A 15332-nucleotide genomic window follows, 5' to 3' on the forward strand; every position below is an offset into this window, starting at 1 on the left:
ACCAATGGATAATTTGCCCCAATACTGTGGTTTTGCCACGGTTGAATTTGTAAAAGCCAGCGCGGTACACAATCGCTGGCGAGTATTCAGGAATTTTCAAATATTTGGAAATTCTCAATTATCAATTTCTCGAATACGAATCTAATATCAAACATATTCGATTCATATTCGAAATTTTGAATATTCGCACACCCCTAATCATTACACATCACTCGAAGTCCTTAACATTTATGGGCACCTGGGGGATTCTTTGACTTAGTGCATACTCACCTGTACACTTGTATCTGCCTCTTTCATTTCGTGTATCACCTGTCGCAATGGTGCAGTAGTTATGGCACTCAACTACAGAGTTTGAGGACGTATGTTCAGTCCCAGCTGCAGCAGTAGTGTTTTAATTGAGGCATACTGCAAAAGGCGCTGGTGTGCTGTACGATGTCAGCGCACAATAAAAAAAAAAAACAACAACAGGTGGTCTAAATTAATCTGAAGCCCTTCACTAAGGCGTCACTCATAGCCCATGTGTCGTTTCGGGACATTGAACCCGACAATTCACAATTTGTCTTCTACTCCACACATCATTAAGCAGTTTTTTTTTCTTTTCTTTCAGCATTCGTTCTGTTATAGACCTCTGAGTGCCAGCAAAGATGACATGTTGGCACATCAGCGAAGAGCATTTACAATGCTTTGTTTATTATACATTAAAAATATTTTTGCAGCAAAGAGCATCTCTGGAGGAATGGACAGAAGCAGCTAGCAGAGTTCCGTAGTATCTTTTCTCCTGTTGTCATGATTGCCTTTCGATGGTTTGTGTGCACTTTTGCTATTATAGGATGTTTGGAAGCATGCTCAATCCTCACAAAAACAAACAAGTAAATAAATAAATGCTTTATTTTCCTTAATGTCATGCTGTAGTGGAAAGTGTCCACAATGTTTCCATTGAAATTGCATTGTCAACTGCAATGCATTGTCTTTAAGTACCTTGCCATAAATATATCAATAAATACTGTACACATGATGCTGACTATGCGAGTGGCTTGACAGAAGCAAACACATTTGCAAGTGTAACCAGGGACTCCATAACAAGAGGGGCAAGGGGCGGTCGGCCCCTCCAACATTCCTTTGGAGGGGGCAGCTCCACCCCAGTCTCCAACTGCTTACATTCAGATTAGATTTCTGAGAAATGCTCTTCAATTCTAGAATGTCATTATTCTGGAGCATAGTAAGGCTGAGCTAGAATTGGCTTTGTAGCCAGTTGTATAGCATTTCATTTGAGTAATTTAAACCAACCCTATCCCAACAGAAGTCATTCATTGAATGACACCTGAACATGGTTAGCAGACCTGAAACAGACTGGGCGCAAACTTTTCTAAAGCTGTCGATCACTTAATGTGTACTACACCTTTATCAAGCTGTCGATTTAAATTTGTTATATATGCATTAGCAAGTAAACCTTCCAACCCTGAAAAATAATAAAAATAATATTGAATAAATATTTAAAATGTGGAATAAATGACTTAAACAGGACTAACTCATGGTCTTGCCCCCTACTCCGAAAAAATTTCCAGAGTCCCTGAGTATAACAAAAAATTTGGTCTAGCCACAACAGAACTGAGTTGTGCTGCCATTCCAGCTTTGTAGGTCATACCTTTGTGGCAAATATTTAGCAACTTTGAACACACCGTTAGTAAACACACGGCTAGTGGAATAAATCCTGTGCTCACAGATTAGCGTTGCACCATCTGTGTATCGACTTGGGACTGCGCATCTGTGTAAGGGAATGATGGTGTGCTCTGGCTATGTAGTTTTGGCAGCGTTGTCAAGAAAAGGCATACACAGCAATGAAAAAGTATGTACCAGAAAAAGTGCATACAATCACAATGTTTCCTTGCATATTTAATTTGCCCCAACATGATGCAAACACAATTCAAGGCAGCTGAAAATCTGCTGCAGAAAGGGTGCCTGTGTGTTTGTTATTCAGTGAGGCTTGGAACCAATGCCATTACATAGCTGTCCACTAAGAGTAATGACCTTGAGCTTAATGTCTGTCCAGATTTATACTATGACTTGAGGGGTACTTTATGTGAATTTCATGGATAAACTTTATTGGTGTTTAATGGCTGGTTGGTGTGGAAAGTTATTTTTATTAGCATTTAAACTGCATGGATAAATCTTATGGCATGGTAATATCTGGTTAGTGTTAACATATTTTTACATTACTACATATTAGCAAAATGAGCGATCGTCGTGCTGTGAGCGTACGGGATGCGAACTGCAAAATGAATTTTATTGTGTGGCTGTAGCTGGTTGGTATTGCCACTACATGGATGAATTTTGTGTGGTAATATCTGGTTAGTGTTGGTGTAATTTTGATGAGCATTTAAACTACATGGATGAATTTTACTGTGTGGCAGTACTTGGTTGGCATTACAACATATTTTTATAAGCATGTAAACTTCGTGAATAAGTTATACTGTGTGGCAATACCCGACAGATGTTGCAACATACAGGAAAATGCTCAATTATCACATTCTTGTGATTTTCATGTCTCTGGACACGGAGTCTGCACATCAGGTAAACATTCATAGCAGTGTTTCCAGACTGAGATTGAAACAAGCATGGTATTGAACAGCAAAACTTAAGTCACAAGTATGACTGAAAACTAGATGCTTTCACAATGACCGTGCATTTGCTTACAGGTTGAGACTAGCATCAGGTCTGTCACTCTAACTGGATCATGGCTGCTTGAGAATGTGTTTGCATCATGTTGAGTGTCTTGATTCTTGTGCACAGTCAGTTGCTCCAGTCCCTGAAAGTATTCACACCTCATTTGCTGTCGGGAAGAAACCAACTCTGCACAATGCCGGCCTGACTAGAGGAAGGAGCCTTGGCAGCAATGGGAGCGTGCATAATGCTGAGTATGGCTCGAGAGGCATGACTAGAGTATGTGGTGACAGCAGGAAGGTCTGCCTTCAGATGTCCTCCTCGTGCAGCAGGTAGCGCTGCAGTCGTAGTGGCAGCCTTAGTTCACGCACAGCATCAGGCCCTGCTGTTTGTCTCAGGATCACCTCACGGCAACTGTGTGGCATACACAGCTCACTGTCAGGTAATTGCACATGCGTCGACTTATGAGGCATACAAATGTCGAGCTCTGTGGTATAGCCGAAGCAATTTAGTGTGGCTGACCAAGAGCGTTAACGTCCCCGTTATCTTGATGTTTTACACCTGTCTGCTTGAACCATTAGTTGACTTGCTAGTGTATCTGGTCCAAACATTTATGACTTTTGGAAGCAAACACTGAACGAAAAATTCGGTGTCTCCACCTCTTTACAAAGTGGAGGGCTGGCAACAGAACGCTAACAAGTTGAGATGTATTATGATACCATGAGCCACTTTTGTGCTACCTTAGTGAACTTAATCCACTCCTACTGAAACTTATCCAAAAGCTTTTGAAGACATCGAAAAGGAATAAATACGATGGTGCAAGAAAACGAGGACCAAAATACGCACAAGAGAGGACCTCGTTCTGGTCCTCGTTTTCTTGTTCCATTGTATTCCTTTTACGATGTTTGTTCACCAACTAGCTCTAACTAAAGTCCTTTTCCAAAATGTGTGACTGTCACACATTGAAGACAGCACTGTGCCCTGTTCAAAATGGGGACCCATTTGTCTTACTTTTACAAGCGGAGTAAATTTATTTTGCAAGTACAGTGTTCATGGTAATATATTTTTTTCCTAGTCTCCAGGCTTGCCTTTTTGCAACAAGGCACATAACAGTGCTCATCAAAGTGAAAGCTCCATGCTTTGTAACAAATGGCCAGCTGCTGTGCTTCCCAGATTGGACCCAGATTTTAGCTTGACCACATAGAGACCACCAGGGGCTAGGGTGCGCAAGAGAACACAAGACAATTCCTGGGGTATGTCAGTAACAAAACGATCCTGCATGCGTTCTGTGGGCCTTCCACTCGCTAAACTCTAGTATTGCTGTACCCAAGACATACCACCCAAGGAGGATGTGTAAAGGCTCATTTCCATGGACACATCCGAGGCGCACGAGCGCAGCGCGCGCCTACGCGCCGAGCGCCACGACAAGCGTCGGAAAACACGCAACTCGATGGCCTGTCTCCTCCTGTCGCTGGTACTCGCGCTCAGCGCAGCGACGAAGAAAACGGCGCGAAGGGCCGTACCGGATGCCGAGACAACTGCGTTCTCTGATTGGTTACACCGAGCGCAAACTAGCGAGCCACTTCCGGCGCGAGCGCGACGCAAATATCTGACATGGACCTCCATGATGGACAGTTATTTGCCAAGCGCCAGCTCGCGTCTGCGCCTCACGCATGTGCAGACCGGCTCCGGCGTACGCCGGTACGCGTAGGCGCTGCGCTCGTGCGCCTTGGATGGGCCCAAGGAGATGCGCCTTAAGAGCGCTTTACACCTCAAATGGAAAAATGTTCTATGGAGTAACTGCCTAACAGCTAACAAATATTGTACTTGCACAATTTTATCAAAATTCTTTCCCGCGAGTACGCATCCTAACGCAAATGAAATTTAGCCGTCTGTTATGTTTTCTGACCAGTTCGCTGAAAGACGCTGCCTCGAGCCTAGCCTGTGTTTGTGTCATAGGCCTTTGGGCACACGAAAACGCCCGTGCACTGCAGCGGGCTAACGCGGCTTACCGGTCCTGCAGTCCGGCGTAGTCCCTGCGCGCGTTGGCCAGGGACATCTCGGTCTTGGCTGCCGTCGAAGAGACGGCCGGGTAGAGCGGTTCGCGCACACGGTGCAGGTCACGGAATGCGACGCCCAAGCAAGCGCCGTCTTTGTAGTAGGTGAGCGTACCGTGCCGGCCGTCGAACAGCAGGCCCAGCACGGTGGCCTCGTTCTCGCGGAAGGGGCGTGTGAATGAGCGCCAGCGGCCGTTGTGCCACAGCAGACCCTGCAGGCAATAGCCGCTTTTCAGGCCTTTTTTCAGAACAGCGCGGTATGGTGGCCAACGCTCCGTATATAATGGACGAAGCGACGTCCATCACAACATGTCACTCTGTAATAAGGGAGTAATTACTCATTGACATCCACCCGAGCGCAGCCATACGGCTACAAGTGGTATTTGACCAGCATGCCACTCTGTAGCGCACGTGTCATGCTCTATCCATTGCCTTCGTGTGCGCCAGACACGCGCTTCTTGAAAAGGGCACCCGCCGGCGGAAATTTGTTGAGCTACAGCGCTGAGGGTATGGTGGCTCAGTTTCCAAAATTATAAATAAGTGCACGTAGTTTTCACATGACGTCACAGGCGCCATCTTTCGGTGCAGCAGAGACTAGGCAGGAAACGGTCATTTGTCCCCATGCCGTGGGGAGTGGCCTCCACAGCACTAGCGAACCCTTACCCTTTCTTCGACGTCCCCCTTTCAGTACCAAAGCCTTCGCACCCCTATCTCGAACAACCCACTCCATACGGCACGGGGGCAAAGGACCGTCTCCCCTTACCTGCCTAGCCTCCGCTGCTGGCGATAAACGGACTAGGAAAACGGCCCGGCCTTCGCCACACTGTATCGACTTAAAGATGGCCTCTATGACGTCTATGCAAATTGTGTACCACTAACGGCTGGCTACAAATATCTAGTTGCAATAGGAGCTTAACGTAACAATGAAAAAGTTGAAGGATTTTGTGGTCATATTCTAAAGCAACAAATTTGTATAGGTGAACTTAGTGAGTATTCCAGTCTAAACTGCAAATTAAAAAAAATAAAGTCGACAGAGACACGACTGCTTACGTAGAGAATGCGAAAGCATTAAAGCGCCGAGTCATGCTACATTGCAGATGACGTGAGTCACGACTGACTACAAGGCATGATTATGCATAATTGTACAAACTAAAAGTGCTGAGTCATGCTACGTTGCAGAATTGCTGAGTCATGCGTCATGACTAATTACGCTACTAGTAAAGTGCTTAGTCACGCTACGTTGCGGATTGAGTCATGACGACTACGCGTCATAACTACACATACTTTCCACAAACTCTCTATATATCTTATGTTACCTGTAGAGGGCTGAACCATGACACGTTTCAGAATGACTGATGACTTTCATAGACGTTACGGTACGTTACGTTTCGCCATTCATGTCTACACATGTTCTCTTACATGTGTTGTACGCTGGCGTTCTGACATCCGAATTTCGTGTCATAGACAGCGGACGCCGGCTTTTGTGCTAAATGCATTCGCATTAGAATTGCTGTTCACAACCGATCAGGGTGACACCTCTCTGCGCGTTCTTAGCCGCCCCTACGACGCAATGCGGGTGGAACAGAATGTCACGTGGCACGCGCTCCATTACCATTCGCTTCACGCGCCCATGCGCTTGTCGAAAAGGGCGCCCGACGGTGAATTCGTTGAGCCACAGCGCCGAAGGTTTATTAGCATTTTCGAAATTGTAAAATTTGAAATGGCTATTACTAACTAAAGGCCGACTACAAATATCTGATTGCTACGAGGCGCCTAACTGTAAGAATGAAAAAATTAGCGGGACCCTACAATGATTTTGATGACCATATTCTAATGCAACGAATCTGTACAGGTGGTCTTTGGGAGTATTCGAGTCAAATGTAAAAGCTCTGAGTGTACTCTATAATTGACAAATCATTTTTTTTTTAAATTGCTGCTGGCAACCGATTAGGGCGACACCTCACCGCGCGTTCTTAGCCTTCTCATTGGGCATACCCAATTGACGTCGGCGTGATGGGGCGCGGCAGGGTGCAGACCCGACCTGTTTTCTTTATTGTTTGAGTTGAGGGGGAAGAGGAGAATCATTTTTAATCGCGCATATCTTCAGTGCTTTAGCATACTGTGTTACCGGGGTACCGGGAGTCCGCTCGCGCCGCCAGTACGCATACGCAGATCGCCTTGAGGGCACCAAATAGCGTCAGGCACCAGGCAGCTGCGCGTATGGCTGCCACATCGGGACCAATCGGCGCGTGTGTACTGGCGGTGGACAGGCTCCCGATACACCGGTAACGATAACACGGTATCCTAAATGTTTCTAATGAAACTAGCTTTAAAATTTTTGCAGTGTGGTGAGGAGTAGCGGAATACCGATCGCTCGTGCGTTTTTCTTGACCTCAGTAAAAATCATTTCATGGTCTCTATTAGAAATTAACTGGCTTACTACCTAACAAGATTCGGCCGCCGCGGTAGCTCATTGGTTATGGCGCTCGGCTGCTGACCCGAGGGACGCGGGTTCGATCCCGGCCGCGGCGGTCGTATTTCGATGGAGGCGAAATTCTAGAGCCCCATGTGCTGTGAAATGTCAGTGCACGTTAAAGAACCCCAGGTGGTCGAAATTTCCGGAGCCCTTCACTACGGCGTCCCTCGTAGCCTGAGTCGCTTTGGGACGTTAAACTCCCATAAACCGTAAAACCTGGCAAGATTTATCTGTTTTCTGATGTGCGCAAATACTGATATTGAAACGCCGCAGAATGCTAGAGGCTCGTGTACTGTGCTGTGTCAGTGCACATTAAAGAACCCCAGGTGGTCGAAATTTTCCGGACTCATAGTCTGAGTCGCTTTGGGACGTTAAACCTCATAACACCAAAAGCCATTTATATATCAAAGATCCTAGTTTTAAAAATTCTGGTTCACCTTCACTGAAACAGCCGGTATAACTTTGCAGCGCGAGCGAAAATTTTCAGACAGGTATGTATCGATCAATACATTTCTGTATTTGCTGCACAAGTCTGCTATTAGTCTACGAATTTTTTATCAGTGTGAGAGGGAGCATAACGCACAGTTCGAAACGGGAACAGCACTATGACATCAGCAGTTATTGTGGTTTTCAATTAATTTCCATACAGGTATGTACTGATCAATACATTTTTATATTTGCTGCACAGGTCTCCTATTAGTCAACGAATTTTTTATCAGCGTAACAGGGAGCATCATGTACAGTTTGAAATGGGAACAGCACTATGACATCAGCAGTTATTGCGTTTTTCAGTCAACAGAATGTCACAGGAAAATTCAGTTTTACACGACACAGAACAAATATCTCGTATATTTAGATGGCGTTGGTGATAACTCACAACCAGTACATACGGATGCGCTGTTCAATGAGGATATCAAAACTAGTGAAAGGTGCCTATTTATACCAGGTGTTTCGCCTAAAGCTTTTAGCAGTTTTTAAAATTAGGCTTTTTGAGTTTGAAAAGGGAAAACTTATTTGACAATTCCAAAGAGAGTGGTTTACTTTTCGATAGAGCATTTTCTATCCAGTCAGTGCGCGATGGCGCCCCAGGAATCCGGGTTTCTGGGGTTTCGGAATAGCCAGGGCGTGCTCACCGTCCGCCCGTAAGTGAAAATTAAGCAATTAAGGAGAGGCTTCTCAGACCATGAACCAATGCAAACCCTGTTTTTTTTTTTTTTTGTACAATATCGAGCGTGCCCTTCGATTAGGTAAAGGTTAAACTAAGACAAAACAAAAGTGCCCAGAAGGCCCCTAAGAGATATCGGAATTCGAAATGAGTTTTTTCTTCGCCCTTGATACACTTGCTAACACACATCGAAAAACTATCATGCAGGAGTGAAAGCTTGCACGTCAACACGTACTGTCGACATGCAAGGCTGCACACCTTTGGAACTGACTCCTTTGGAAAAATTGGAGTAAGCTCCGCCATAAAGGTACGACGTGGTAGCGTAATCGATTAGTTCCAACATATGCACAAGGTAATTAATTTCTGCTTCAGATTGATAGATCACTGGAGGTCCTCATACCCGTCCTGGCGCAGTGATGCAGCGGTTAAGCGATACGCAATTGTCTGCGATGGCAGGTGCTCTCAGCAGTAGGCCTTGTGCGGCTCAAGTTGCTCTTCCCGAGCAAGCTCTCGCGACCAATCATTCATTTAACGGCCACCTGCCACGGTGGGCAGTTTGCTCACAATCCGATGGGCAGGTTGTGATGCAAGGTCACGTGATCTGGGTGGCCCACGGGTCTTCTAGGTCGCTCTCTGGGGGACACCTGCCAGAGCAATGCCCGTGATTTTTCACTCAACGCCGATACCGGGTTTTTTGCCTAATGGGGCCTTTAACGCTATCGTGTCAAAATGGTTGGTAACATGCAATAACCTTTCTCAGAAATTACGTCATATGCGCTTTTCGTTTATTCTCTGCAGTCTTTAAATTGAAGGTATTCGCAAAGAAGAGTGAACTGAAAATGCGCCTGCATTGTCCCCGACTGATCCAGTTTCATTCCCACAATCTGTAAGCTGGTGCACCAAACCCGGTTGTAGCAACGAACGAGCCTAACTGTGTATCGTGGGCCTAGCTGCAAGGGGCAACGTCGGCTGGCGTACCTTGTGTGACAGGCCCCATCCATTGTGGTCCTGGCCAAGCAGGTCGATGAAGGCGTTGGCGTGGAGCTTCGCCTGCGCCGTGCACAGGCCCCACATCATGCTGGTGCCAAACACTCGATGTGACACGCGGACCTCCCAGTAGCTGCGCCGGTCCCGCGCCAGCGGCCGCGTGCTCCTCACGCCCGCCGTGCCGCTGCTCCAGCGCGGGTGGAACTGCGCCTGCATTCGGGACCCGGCGGAGGGCTCATGGACAGCCCTCAAAAGCGGGCGCTTCCCCGAAAGGTACCATGGCGGAAAATTTGGAAGTCTCTTTGGTGAACCCGATATGAAGTGAATGGGACAGGATATTTCTTTCCGCTATAGGCAGTCTTTTGAGCATGGCGCACGTCATATAGAGGCAGACTCCCTTTGGGGAGTGTGAAATGTACATTGCTGTTACGTAATTCATTGCTTCGGTGTCTTTTTCGTATGCGCACACACATGCAGCACGTAACTCAAGTCACACGCAAAATGGGCCCACGGACGCTAGAATACTCAACATCGTTTTGACACCGCAGCCTACACAGCCCGTGTGGTCTGCACGTCTGTATTATTTGGCAGTCGTATAGCGTAACTTTCTTATTTTCTTATGTATCCCAGAGGCCAGTTTAGTGCTCTCTGGCGTTTGTGTTCAAACCTTAGAATCGCCCCACGCGACATTAGCAACTGGTGTCATATCTTGTGCCGTCGAGGTCTCCCGTCGTGTTCAGAAGCCTGCCCGACGCGTTATACAGCTATTCAGTGCCTTGCGACAGAGGAGGTGGCTATCTTGTGCATGTTGCGTGGCAACAGGTTTGTAAAGCTGCGCAGTCGATTCCGCGGGCATGCAGTGGCTGTATGTACCGCGTATGTATAACAGTGTTACCATTTTCTGTGAAAAACGGCGATTTCATGGGCTTGCTGAAGGCAACAAGTCACACTGCGCGGCGATTTACTGTACGGTATCGTTTCACGTGGTTACAGGCCAGGTCAGTGCGTGTATCACCTTTGGGAGAGTTCAGTATAGATGGGCGGAGCCAACTACAATCCAGATTTAGCGTCCAAGCAGTCCGCCGTTTTGTGGCAACGCGCCCGCGCGTGGTGCTCTGGAGAAGCTTATATCGGGGTAGGGTGATCGGGGGAAGCAGTTGCCATGGCAGTCGCGAATGATCTACATAAGCGCAGTGTTGCCAGATGCCTTCGCACCAGTTGCCGGTCGCATGTATAGAAAATAGATGAGACCGAAAGAAGGAGGGTTCCCCGCTCCACAGTCGGATACAACTCAAGAATGAAGAGGCAAATTCCCCTCAAAGGAGGCCCTCCAGTCAATGGCGTCGACTGATTTTCATGACGCCGCGGTTAATCCGATGAAGCTTTTGTTCCCCCCTTCAATTTGCCACTCCCTGCGATGTCACCCTATAGCCGGATACAACTCAAGAACGCAGCGGCAAGTGCCCCTAGAAGGAGGTCCTCCAGCCAATGACATTCACCGATTGTCATGACTTCGTGGTTAACCCCATTTCACGGATGCACCTGCCAGTCATCAGCCATTTCACGCAAGGGGATTAATCGCGACGTCACGACAATCAGTGGACGCCATTGGCTGGGGGGCCTCCTTTGAGCGGCATTCGTCGCTGCGTACTTGAGTTGTATCCGACTAAAACAAGTCTAAGTAGATTAACCTCGGCGTCATGAGAATCTCATTAAATGAGAAGGCCTGATTTGAGGGGCATTCGCCGCTTTGTTCTTGAGCTGCATCAGACTATCGCTGTTATTTGGCGGAATCGCTGGGTCGAGCAGACGGTCTAAGCCCGCGCTCGCTCAGTAGTTCTTAGAGCGGCCGCAGAACCGCAGAATGCTGTGATACATTTCAACTACGTGAACAGGCCTAACCGGCTATGCATACTCATGGCAACGCCGAAGTGCTTTCCAGAACTAGGACAGCGGATGCAGCAAATCGAAAAGTCCATTCTCACCTACGGACTTCAATACTACAGGCGATAAACCGGCCGGGTTCGCGCCCAAGAACAAAAACCTCATAAGCCGCCCCTTACAGTAAAAGATGCAATCTAACGTAGGCACGGATAAGAACCACCGCGTATGTGCACAAGGTGTTTCACCTAAGGCTGTCAACGTTTTTTTAAAAGAGGCTTTTGGGTTAGAAGAACGCTTTTTTCGGTATAGCGTTGTCCGCATTGTTGCGCTTAGCATGGCTGCTTAACAAGGCTGGTTAACTAGTAGGTTAACAAGGCTGTTCTTTTATTGAGAGGTTTGTGGCCAACCGTAAGTAATATACATATCGGTTTTTAGATTTTCAGGCTGAAAAGCACGTGTGTCACTGAGTGAGAAGGGCATTTTTTTTTTTCAGTTTAGTTTACTCTGTGCCTTCAACGCTTTCAGTCGCGGTGTCACCATAAGTGTACTGTTGGCAGTAAAAACTTAAGGGATGCGAATGTGCGGGGAAAAAAATATTTCGAAACAGTCACGCAAGCCACTCGCCTGAAATGTCTGAGCGTGTGTGGGGACGAGCATGCCCTTTAGCTGGTAACAAGGTCGTGCTACAATAGTTTTTTTTTTTTCGAAAGCACCTACCGCGTAAACTTTTGCTGTCAATATTACATAACTTGTTTTTTGTTTTAGTTTTTGCCGATGTGTCGCGATTAGGCCTAAATTGCGAACCCTTTTCCACATGCCGCGTAGCTCTCGAGCTACGCATGCGAAATGAACGCAGAACAACGCTTCTAGGAGAGACGTCTCTGTGTTTTACTTGAACGCGGTGGAGGTACGGAGGATAAGTTTTCGTTTGCTCGTCTTGCGTGCATCGGCGCTTTGAAAGACCAAAGATAAGTTGGATTGTGTACACGATAATTTCTCACATAAATTAGTCAAAAGAATTGTAATTTAGACTGTGAAAGGAGTGTGGAATTACGATGTGGACATATGAAGACCCGAATTGCATAATCAATCATCGGGAGTGGGGGGCATTGTTTAGACATTTTTCTTCGCAAATGTGAAAATTTTACTCCAATCTGGACAATACGTGGCTGAAGGGTTAAACCTTCGCTTACCCCAGGCCTCCGTCTTCTTTTTTTTTTTCTTGGTCAGTCTGACACTCAATGTACAAAACCAGCGATTGGCCCGTTTTCTTGCAAACCAAGCTTCAGACTGACCAGCTCGCATGCATCGTTTGCTCGAGTTGATTGCAGCAATGACAGCCTCGTACCCAACCTGCTAACTTTTTTCGAAAGAGCGGCGATTGCAATTTCCTCACTATTCACCACAGAAGAGGAAGCTACAAGGCAGCTTCCGCTTCTTCCACGCTACTGCTCCTTCTGCTGCACGCTATAACGTCCACAGGGAGCGCGTGACATTATGTTCGTTAGTTGTTTGCAAGACTGGACTTACAAAGACAGTGATATTTACAAGCCTGTGCACAAGTGTCTTATAACAAGAGAATAATTACCCATTAGCATCCACTCAAGCGCACCCATAAGGCTACAAAAGAAAGCCAAGGCTCACTGCCATCTGCCACTCGAACATTTGCTAGCCGTCCTGGTTAGGTTAGTTGGTAGAGCGACTGCCCCGTACAGGCGATGGTCCCGGATGCTAATTAGTAATTACTCCCTTATTACAAATCTACTCCACCTTGGGGTTAACATTGGACAGACAAGTGTCTTATACCTGCTTGTTTGCAAAGAATTACGGTCGACATGCTGTCCAGCTCCCAGGCACAGTTCTGGATATGAGTAAACGTTACTGTCAGAAACTATAGTTAGTAGCAGTTGCGTATTCAACGGGATACGAAATGAATAATGCGAACAGTCGTCATTACAAAAACCTCACAAAGCAGATGCGGACGCGTAGGAGAGCCGCTGGGAACTCGCGCCCAATCGCGGCCTACAGTCACACAAGCCCCTCCGTCTGCTTACGGCAGCCTTGGCAAGATCGGCTTTTGCCGAATAGCGGTTGCCCAAAAGTGCGCAAAAACTGTGACCTAACCTTTTTACTGTTAGTAGCGGTAGCAGTAAATGACCTTACGGTGGCGACTGGGCCTGCCATGGCATTAGCATGAACGGCGCGGTTTTGTGCACAAACCACGCCATGTTCGTATCTCGAAGGCACTGAATGTAATTGCATACGCAGTGTTTGTGTTATAAGGGAAGCAATTATTAGTACCGCGTGCCTTACTGCAAAACAGGCGCAAAAAATGGTTCAGCATGAATTGTTCCTCTAAACTTCTAACGGCCCACCGTTTCCATCTGAAAAGTTGCCAGAAGTTATTCAGAGAGACGGCTATAGTCTGTGACTATGACTTACAACGCAGCTTCGACATGTGTAGCGATGCCGTGCTTTTGCAAGAAGGCGATGAGAGCAAAATGATCAGGTAGAAGCTGCATAAATCAGCCAACCACATTTTCTAACTGGCTGCAAGTTGTGTTCTGCCACGGAAATTGCTCGCTGGCGGAATAATCAAGACATGAACGCTGCCTTCGAGACGCAGCCGACGCCGAAAGCCTTGGAGTATAGTCGCTTCGCAGCTGGAGGACGCATACCTCCAGGGCACCCTGGCAATGCAGCGCCACCACGTGTCAGGTGGATTTTATAGCGTAATTTCAGTACAATGAGAAGGCACAGTACAATAATAGGGACCATCATCAAGTCGACTTGCAGTTCACCAACTTGGGTTGAAGGATTAACGATGGCAGCTGTGCGGTTCTGCTATAACTCTTTCGGAATAACGAGTCACCTCTGCAGCGAAACTTTTACCCACTGACACGTGCACCCACACCAGTGCGATGAGAAGTACGCTTGCTCTGCTGTTTCTGTTCCGCAGTTGCCCTAAAAACTTCTTTACTTCTCTCTCGCGATGACACCCTCCGCAGCGTCTTTTGACAGCGATTGCTGCAAAACATCCACACCGAGTCACAGCAGGCCGGGCGCTCTCGAAAGCGAAGACCTGACTGACGTCGTCGGCCGGTAGTCAACGCATGTGACCTCGGCTGAGCAGCAACGTACGCGCGCATGAGTGCACCACTTAACGAGCATGGACGCCTGCATAGGGCACTGAAACGCTTACCTGCCGGGGTCCGAGCAGCAGCACCTCATGCGACTTGTGCGTGGTGCTCCAGGCCCAGCTGTGGTCCTCGACGCCCCAGTTCCACGGTTCGAGCCGGCAGTCGGGACCGCTTTGGCCGTCGCCGTCCTCCATGACACTGCTCGCTGCGCGCATCGGGCCGCACCGGCGCCTCGCTGTAGTAGTGGCGCTGCTCGACGCGGTCCGCTATGCGCGCTCTCGCCCTTTCGCCTCCCCGCCGCCACGTTCGATATCGACCGTTGGTTCTCCCATCTGCCGGCTCGCGCGCTGGACCCCCTCGACAGCTGTCCCTCGCATGGAGGGGGAGCCGGCGCCGCGGGTACCACGAGCGCCTCGTGTCCCCCGCTCCCCTTTTTTCTCCCGTTAACGTCCCCCCCCCCCACCCCCCTTTTCGGAAAGCCGCCACACTCGTCCCGCTTCGGGTACAGTTGATCACCGTAAGCCCCCTTTGCGTTCCCCCACCCCGCAATCCCGTTATCTTTGCTTTTTTTAATTCTTTATCCTATAGCGGGTTGCTTCCGAGGCCGATAATTCCCGTTTGGGCCTTCGCAGCCAGCAGCCTGCATAAACTTCCTCATGAGCTACGGCGTACCGTCGGCATCAAATGAAACGAGAACGGTACGATTCAAAACACAAACGAAAAAAGAAAAAGAAAATAAACGAAAAAAAACGGCAGCCCGTCACCTCTTTCGAACAGCGGTCATCGTTCTAAAGAAGCCGCCGTGGTGGCTCAGTGGTTATGGTGCTCGGCTGCTGATCCGAAAGATGCGGGTTCGATCCCGGCCACGGCGGTCGAATTTCGATGGAGGCGAAATTCTAAAGGCCCGTGTACTGTGCGATGTCACTGAACGTTAAAGAACCCCAGTTGGTCGAAATTTCCGG

General features: G+C 47.9%; 2 protein-coding genes across 2 annotated transcripts in view; one reads left to right on the forward strand and one right to left on the reverse strand.

Moving 5' to 3' along the window:
* The window catches only part of Fdh (alcohol dehydrogenase class-3 Fdh), a 28924-nt gene extending 27909 nt beyond the window's left edge, over window positions 1–1015 (forward strand). Inside the window, exon 10 of the mRNA XM_089581873.1 lies at window positions 608–1015. Within this exon, the coding sequence (XP_089437999.1) occupies window positions 608–632 (25 nt within the window). The 3' untranslated portion in view covers window positions 633–1015. The remainder of the gene's footprint in view (window positions 1–607) is intronic.
* Window positions 621–14596, reverse strand: LOC149352660 (SPRY domain-containing SOCS box protein 3-like). The gene is made up of 4 exons (XM_089581874.1): window positions 14433–14596; window positions 9338–9556; window positions 4674–4930; window positions 621–3075 (listed from the first exon to the last, which is right to left on the reverse strand). The coding sequence occupies exons 1-4, from the start codon at window positions 14583–14585 to the stop codon at window positions 2970–2972; spliced, it is 735 nt and encodes a 244-aa protein (XP_089438000.1). The 5' UTR covers window positions 14586–14596; the 3' UTR covers window positions 621–2969.
* Between the last annotated feature and the right edge of the window lie 736 nt (window positions 14597–15332).

This window comes from Amblyomma mixtum, chromosome 3, assembly GCF_055824585.1.
Source record: "Amblyomma mixtum isolate Tamu chromosome 3, ASM5582458v1, whole genome shotgun sequence".
Taxonomy (NCBI): Eukaryota; Metazoa; Arthropoda; class Arachnida; order Ixodida; family Ixodidae; genus Amblyomma; species Amblyomma mixtum.

Excerpts from the sequence above, each read along its gene's own strand:
- LOC149352660 (XM_089581874.1), bottom strand. The coding sequence starts at position 14,585 with ATGCGCGCAGCGAGCAGTGTCATGGAGGACGGCGACGGCCAAAGCGGT. Across the intron at positions 9,557-14,432 it reads TGCTGCTCGGACCCCGGCAG|GCGCAGTTCCACCCGCGCTG; the intron begins GTAAGCGTTTCA and ends TCCCGAATGCAG. Across the intron at positions 4,931-9,337 it reads GATGGGGCCTGTCACACAAG|GGTCTGCTGTGGCACAACGG; the intron begins GTACGCCAGCCG and ends TATTGCCTGCAG.